Source organism: Equus quagga, chromosome 5, assembly GCF_021613505.1.
Source record: "Equus quagga isolate Etosha38 chromosome 5, UCLA_HA_Equagga_1.0, whole genome shotgun sequence".
Classification (NCBI taxonomy): Eukaryota; Metazoa; Chordata; class Mammalia; order Perissodactyla; family Equidae; genus Equus; species Equus quagga.
In genome coordinates, this window is record NC_060271.1 from 66,101,246 (window position 1) to 66,109,075 (window position 7,830).

Sequence of the window (7,830 nt, forward strand, 5' to 3'; positions counted from 1 at the left end):
ACATTATCAGAGCTCCTTTATGAGAATAATGATCACAGCAGGGTGGCTGGAGCACTGGCCAGGAGAGACTAGTGCGGATGTTGTTGCAATGGCCCCAAGAAGGGGTATGGCTGTGTGATGAGGATTAGCAGCTGGAGGAAAGCCCCAAGGGTGTGGTGGGCAGAGGACTGCCAGCCCCACCCTACGCTCTGGTGGCTGCTGCCCCATGAAACTCTCTTCACCGTAAGGGAGAAGGTCCTTCCTCGGTGAACACTCCGATGACCCGGTCCAAGAAGCGGGCGTCACTAACTCCTCTTCCTTCTCAGCCCTCGGTGCCCACTTTGCAGACAAAAAGCCCCAAGGTGACAGTGCTAGAGAGACTTGAAGTGAAGGCAAAGAAAGTGAATACTTCTCTCCCCTTTCCTGCTTACTCCCAGCCTCACTTCTTGAAATTTCTCTTTATCCTCTGTCTCTGTCACTGCCACAAAAGAGCCATTACCAACGGTCATTCCCAGCCCTTCTCCTCATGCTCAAACTCGCAGTTCTCAGCTGCCCCCAGCTGCCCCGCCAGGCTGCCTCGACGGCCTCCATTCGCGGACCCCAGCCCCCTCGCTGGGCTGGAAGGTGACAACCGCGAAAAGGAGGGCGACTCTCTCCTGATAGGGCTTCGGGTGACATCACATCCTCCAAACGTGAAATCGGGCTCCGTGGCCGGCCCAAGGGCGCAACTTCCCCCCTCCGCGTCCCCTCTGCTTCTGCGCGCCTCGGCTCCCGTGGGAACTTCGAGCTGAGCCGAGCTGAGCCGCGCCGGGGAGCGCGCCATGGCCGAGCCTGGGACCTTCCTGCTCCTGCCGCTGGCCCTACTGCTCCGTGAGTTTGCGACCCTCGGGAAAGGCGGGAGATAGGCTGGCGGGGGGCGCGGGGCTCCGGGCTCAGCCTCGCTGCCTGCCCTCTGCAGACGCCGTCCTCGCCCTTGGGTCCAACTCGTTCCGGATGACGCAGCCGGAGGGGCCCCCGCAACCGGGCAAGACGCTGAACCTGCGCTGCGAGGTGCTGCTGTCCAACCAAGCTCCGGGCTGCTCGTGGCTCTACCAGCCGCCCCGCCCCGCCGCCCGCCCGGTCTTCCTGATGTACATCACCAAAGGCCGGATCAAGCCGGCCGAGGACTTGGACACCAAGAAGTTCTCAGGCGAGAGGATCCAGGACGCCGTCTTCGGCCTCGCCCTGCACCACTTCAGCGAGAAGGACCAGGGCTACTATTTCTGCTCGGTCCTGAGCAACTCGATAATCTACTTCAGCCCCTTCGTGCCCGTCTTCCTGCCAGGTCCGGGCGCTGGGGGTGCGGCACCTCTCGGTGGGGGGTTTGGGCTCACCTCTGAACCCGTTTTTCACACGGAGGCCCCGCTTTGGAGCCTCTTAACGCCCCTGAGGGCTACTTACTGTTCCCATTTCACAGACGAGGAAACTGAGGCTAAAGTGCGGCTGGGTAGGGACTGAAAGGATGACTCTTTAGGTCCGGCCGATGTGGGCTCGAGTTTAGGTGCTTGTGTGAGCCCAGGCAAGTTACTTACTCTCTGAGCGTTCATTTGCTCGTCAGGAAAATGAGTCTATCAACCCGAATCCACAAGGTTCCCGGTTGAGCCCTGGAGAGAGGCTGGGTGGAGGGGAAAGGGCTCCTGCGTTCCCGTCCGAGGCGCCAGGTGCGCTTCGCGGAGCCCGGGACGCAGCAGGCTACCGCGCCCGCCGCGAAGAGGTCAGCGCGAATCCGGGAGGTCCCACCCGGTCTCTCCTGCTCTGAGCGCAGAGTGCGGCGCGGGCAGCAGTCTGTCGCTCCTCCAGTGGAAAACCCGGAGGAGGCGCCCCGTTGGGCAAAGGTGGGGAGCTGGGGGGAGACTCGCGTCCCCAGCCCCAGCCGGACCCCCAACCACGCTCTGTTGCTCCTGCAGCTAAGCCCACCACGACGCCCGCGCCGCGACCACCCACGCCGCGACCACCCATGCGGGCGGCCACCAACGCGTCGCAGCCGGTTACTCGGCGCCCAGAGACGTGCCGGCCCGCGAAGGGCAGCCCGGGTGAGGCGGGCGCAGGGCCCCCGGGAGGGGGTGAGCCAGGGGCCGTGCGGACCGCAGGGAGAGCCCCTGCCAGGGCCAGCCCTGATCCTAGAAGTAGAGCCGTAGGCTAAGTGGTTGGGAAACCAAGCTCTGGAGCCCGGAGACGTGCCTGGACTGGCAGGGCGGGGTGGGGGATCCCGGGCTCGCTCCTAAATGTCCGCGTCTTCGGTGTCGACAGTAGGTAAGAAGTGGCTGGACTTCGACTGTGATATCTACATCTGGGCTCCCCTGGCTGGGACCTGCGCGGTCCTTCTCTTGTCACTGATCATCACCATCATCTGCAACCACAGTAAGTCCTAGGGAATCACGGCGGGGAGGGGTCTGCCCCACTGCGGCCCTTTGCGCCGCCTGCTCCAGCTCCCCTTGCGGCTTGAGATTTCTGGGACTGCGGAGGTGCATCGGAGGTCCAGGCACAGCTGATTTCTTTCCTAGAGACAGAGCTCGGGAAAGCCCCTGCCTGCCCCTTTTTCCACTCTGGGGGAGGTTTTTAGGAAGACAGAGCCCTAGCCCCGGAGCAGCAGCCACAGGTAAAATCCTGCAGCGAGCGCAAAGTCCCCGCTTGTGACAAACGCCGGCGCGGGAAGGGGCCGCCGTGGCCCCGGGACCAGTGCCCAGGCAGGCTGGGTCAAAAACACGACGGGCTGAGATTTACCCTTGGCTCCTTCCCCCGCGACCCCCCTACCCTGCTTTGGATCCCACGCAGGCGACTGGACTAACTCCATTCACCCGCACCTGTATTTGCAATGTTTTTTAAATGGATGAGAAGAGGGATGGAAAGGAAGCCCTCCCTGGACTCTCGAGTTATAATCCTAAAGAAATAGGAAAAGAGAAGGAAAATTATATTGGGGACTATGGGGGGGTAGGGATACAGTTGCTTTATCACTTTTTTTTTCCTCATCCAGGGAACCGAAGACGTGTTTGCAAATGTCCCAGGTGAGTCTCTTAGAACCCCTGGGCCTGCTAACCCCGGGCAGCCCTGGGCACAGGTCCTGGCTTCCCAAGCAGCAGGTGGTGGGAAACGTTCCCAGAGAGAGGCCACGGCAGTGGAGTCCTGGGGGCGGGGAGTCAGCATGGTGGCGCAGCAAAGAGAGGCAGAAGGCAGGACAGGTGGAGAAAATGGAGGCCCAGGTTGAGCTGCTGGGGAGAGCAGTGTGACTTCGGTAAACCTCCTTCTTATGTGGCCTAGCACCAAAAAACCCATCTGAAGGATTTCCCCAGTTAATCCTAGCTCCCAGAAAGATGTGGGGGCTCTTTATCTAGACGATTCCAGCTGGGTTTTGTTGTTTTCTTAAGAGATTTTTTTTTGCTAGTTGTTTGGTCTAGTTTCTTGAGAGTCAATCTTTTATCACCTGAATCAAATAAATAATGGCCTGGGTTCCTAATTTCCCTATGCCAACGCAGAGCTTTGATTTGCTGCTGAGGACTGGAGTGGAAGAGGAGGGGACCAGAGGCAGGGGCAATTAGCTATCTGGCAGCTCAGGTGACTCCCCCATCCAATTCCAGCCCATGATCATTCTGAAATGATCAGGAAAAAAGTAAAAACAAAAGCCAGTGTCGGGAAGAGAGGAGAGAGGCCTCTGTCCCCGCCCCTCACCCCGCTCCTTCGTGCACAGGCTGAGGCAGCCCTGTGCTCACGTCTAAGGAGCCCCTGCTCCAGCCCCACACTGAGATGGGGGTGACATTCAGGGTCTGTCTTATCCTCACAGCAGCCCCATCTCACAGAGCACTGGCTCAGAGATCAAGAAACATACCCAAGGTGGCAGACACATGCTTAGACTTGGATTATCAATGATGATAATAATAATAACCATTTGATGAAAGCCTACAGTGAAACAGTTACTTGCTTTATACATATATATTTAATTTCAAGTTTCATAACAACCTTTAAAGTAGTTACTGTGGCCACCATTTTACAGATGAGGAAACTGAGGGTTGGGACATTTACTGACTTGTCCAAGGCCGTATTACCAGAAAGTAGCAGAGCTGCAATGTCTGTCTAAAGCTCAGGCTCCTTCTTCTGGTGGTTGGGGGCTGGGGGTGGAGGGGGTTAAAGATAACCAACTATATTCACCTGTTCCTTTCAGTAGATGAAAATATTTCAGATTTTATACCTGGGGTTTGCCTTTCACACTCCTTGCTATGTCTCTGAAGGAACACAAATTCAACATCCTTTTTTTTTCTTTTTTGAGGAAGATTAGCCCTGAGCTAACATCTGTTCCCATCTTCCTCTACTTTATATGTGGGATGCTGCCACAGCATGGCTTGATGAGCGGTGCTTAAGTCCATGCCCTGGATCCGAACCGGTGAACCCTGGGCTGCTGCAGCAGAGCGTGCGAACTTAACCGCTACGCCACTGGACTGGCCCCATACGTTATTATTTTTAACAACGGAAATGTAATGAACTTCTGGTGCATATGTTATAGGTGATATACCAAGGGGATAAAGACTTTAAAAAGAGTGAAGGATTTTTAGCATTTTCAACACTTGAGGTGCAGTTGGAAGCTTTTGGAGGAGAACCATCCCTTCTTTCTATCTTTTCTGAAAATTCTCATTTTGAAATGAATAACTGAGAATAAAACTCTGCCCTGAGATATAAAGCTATGCAGATTAAGCACTGCTGAGTTCAGAGACCTGAGTTGATGTCCTGAGTGATGATGGAGGGCAGCTCAGCTTCAACAAAGAGGTTTTGGAGGAGGTTGTGTGTAGACACAACACTCATGATGAATTAGCACATTTAGGAGGCGCTAGCCCAGTACTGAATTAACACACATTTTTAGTGTGACATCAAATTTGGGTGTCAAAGGGACTTTAGGTAAAGTAGCTCTGCTTGCCTGACAGTAGTGGTTTGCTCACATCCTCTCTATTCCCTGTGATCTTCCTGGGGGCTGAGAATCAGGTCAGCTGGTGATTTTGGTTATGAGCCTCCTCTCACCTCCATGGGATCTTGACAAAGCCTCCAGGAAGCTACACTAACTGGGTTCAGATCCTGGCTCCACCACCTCCTAGTTATGTGACCTTGGGCACCTTCCCTAACCTCTCACTCCCAGTGCCTACTCCCCAGGTTGCTGTGAGGATTAAACAAGATGGTACAAGTAAGGCGCTTGGCAGGGTTGCTGAGGTCATTCACCCAGTCCCCTGCTGCTGCCCGAGGGACAAGTCCTCAGAACCTTGAAAGGCTGGGAGGCCGGGGAAGCTGGGTAGACAGAGATGGATGCACTGCACTGCAGGGGCTCTTGCTGCAATGATGGTCGCCTGCCTCTCTTTCAGGCCCCTGGTCAGACCGGCAGGCAAGCCTACCACTTCAGAGAGATACGTCTGACATGGCGACAGGCCTTGTGCAACAGCCACTACAAGCACTCAAACTGAGAACTCTCTGCACGAGGAGAGCAACAGTCCTTCCCTTTTGGTTTTTCCAGCCTTCCTTCCTTATGTATTCATTGTCATTATTATTTTTGTGGGGGTGGGGTGGGAAGGGTTTCTTTTTCTTCATGTGTTTACTTTAATTGATACAAAACAAGACTATCTAATGTCAATGGTACACCGCAAGGGTTACAGTACCGTTGTGCAAACATGCTGGGGTAAAGTGCGGGCAGGCCAGAGCTACCGCAAGCTGTGTTCTCAGAATCAGGCTGTTAGAGCTGGCAGGGGGCCTCAGCCCCCACTCAGCCCAAACCTCTTTCTCACCCATTTTAGGAGGGAGGAGGCTGAGGTCCAGAAATGGGGAGCAGCTTGGCCATTCAGGTCTTTCTTCCGGAGGCCTCTGTCTCAGCATGCGGTGCTGTGTCTCAAACGGCAAGGGAACAAGTTATTTCTTGAGCACCTGTGATACACCCGTTACTGCACCCAGAGCTCTGAGAAGGTAATGAAATAAGGCAAGGGAGCTTCTGCCTTGGACAGAGTTCTATAACATAGCTGGACAAACTTCTTCATAATCAAGTGTGAAACTGTATAGGCAGGAATTCCTCAAATAGATGGAAGGGGTGAACCGAATCCTGGAAAATGAATCACTCCATCTCTAAAGAAAACCTCTGTGAGATCCCTCAGTGGAGACAAAATGGCTCTCCCAGGCTTTGCGTTGCAGAGGGACCCAGGAAAGAGGAGAGGCCACCTCTTTACACACATGATTTGGGCTTCAGGAAAGTTGAACAGAGGGCCTCCTGAATCCCTAAACTTGAGATGCCATATCTGAACGTGCTCCTGGGGTCACGAATGACTCTTTAGTTTGTAAAGGCAGAATTGTCAGCGAGCTGCCAGCACAGCCCCTGGCCTCCCCTTGCCCAGCGGATGTGAGGATGTGGCAGAACAGATTGGTGAGGAGGCTAAGAGCGGAAAGTGCTGCCCTGCACATGCATTTCCGTCCTCAGAGTGCGGCACAAGAAATGTGTGCTCGTTGCAAGAAAAACTAACACAGATAAGGAAATAAAGATCACCGGTAATTCTTTACCTCAGATGTAATCCATTGTTACTATTATGGCGTACATTCTTCCTGATTATTTTCTATGCATAAATGTAAAATATATCCTTGGCTTTTTAAAAAGTGGGATTGCATTATGCTTTCATAAGTGGCTTTAATAAACAAACATTTATAGCATACGTTTTAATGGCAAAATAGCATTCCATTTTTGGTTGTACCATCATTTATAATAATATAATAATAATATAGTAATAGTTAACTACTACTCAGCATTTAATTGTTTTCAATTTTTCAGTACTATAGTAACACTACTAAAACTTTGCACACCCCTTTGTTTCTTTAGGATAAATACCTAAAAGTAATTGAGTCGGTCCACACCTTCACCCTGGACTCCCCATTTTCACATCAATTAGAACAGATTAGCCTCTTCTTGCATCACCTTTTCTTGAATTCTAATTCTTGGTAACAGAGGAACTGACACTCTCTCATAAATCACAAAATCTTCATTCTCGTAGTTAGGTAACATACCTACCGAGAAGCGCGCACATCCTAAGTGTACAGCTCCAAGTTCACTAAGTGAGCACACTCATATAGCTAGCACCAGGCCAAAAAGAGAACGTCCTCTGCCCTATAGAAACTGCCTCCCACAATCTTAATTTTTAAAATCAAGATACTTTTAGAGAACAGGAAGTGAGAGGAAAAATGTCCCAAACATGAGAAAGCAGAAGTGAAAGCTGAAAAACTTACTATGAAATGAAGTTTCTTGCCCCCACCTCCCTGAACCTATCCAGCTGACCAGAACCAGGGGACACACCGGGGACTGAAGGCCCGAGGCCCAGCCTGGAGGAGGGCCAGGCTCAGGGGCCTCCTGTGGAAACGGGGCCTGGGCTCTGGGCTGTCTCTGGGTTCCCTGGAAAAGGCAAGGAAGAGCGTCCTGGAACAGCCACTCCTCTCCTCACGGGAGAAACTCGTGAGCATGGCTGTGCAGGGAGCACGAGTGTCGAAGAATCTGGGCCAGGGCATTTCCCTCATGAGGGGCATTTCCTCTTCAACCTGCAGCTTGAGCAGTGAGCAGCCGAGAAGCCACATTGAGAGGCTCCCGAGAGAGTTAAATACTTACTGATTTTTTCATACCCCCTAAAAAAGAGTTTCATTTACCACAAATAAAATGGTAAACAATAATTTGGAGATTAAAAGTATCAACATAGGAAAAAGTATTCATTCAAGTTGGCCCCCAGGACCAGGGAGTAAATAGAAAACCAAGCTGCAGGCCATGAGGCTAAAGCATGCTAAAGGTGGGCTCTGAATTTAGGCTCAGGGCTTGCT

The 7,830-nt window shown here is 52.7% G+C and overlaps 1 protein-coding gene across 1 annotated transcript; it reads left to right on the forward strand.

Moving 5' to 3' along the window:
• The first annotated feature begins 670 nt into the window (after nucleotides 1-670).
• Nucleotides 671-6,683, forward strand: CD8A (CD8 subunit alpha). Its single transcript, XM_046660332.1, has 6 exons — nucleotides 671-849; nucleotides 938-1,303; nucleotides 1,926-2,051; nucleotides 2,269-2,379; nucleotides 2,993-3,023; nucleotides 5,358-6,683. Exons 1-6 carry the CDS (start codon nucleotides 801-803, stop codon nucleotides 5,407-5,409), a joined length of 735 nt encoding a protein of 244 aa, XP_046516288.1. The 5' UTR covers nucleotides 671-800; the 3' UTR covers nucleotides 5,410-6,683.
• Nucleotides 6,684-7,830: the final 1,147 nt, after the last annotated feature.

Bases quoted from the DNA above. Each gene is read 5' to 3' on its own strand.
- CD8A (XM_046660332.1), top strand. From the start codon at position 801: ATGGCCGAGCCTGGGACCTTCCTGCTCCTGCCGCTGGCCCTACTGCTC. The intron at 1,304-1,925 runs GTCCGGGCGCTG...TTGCTCCTGCAG, and splicing joins CGTGCCCGTCTTCCTGCCAG to CTAAGCCCACCACGACGCCC. The intron at 3,024-5,357 runs GTGAGTCTCTTA...CCTCTCTTTCAG, and splicing joins CGTGTTTGCAAATGTCCCAG to GCCCCTGGTCAGACCGGCAG.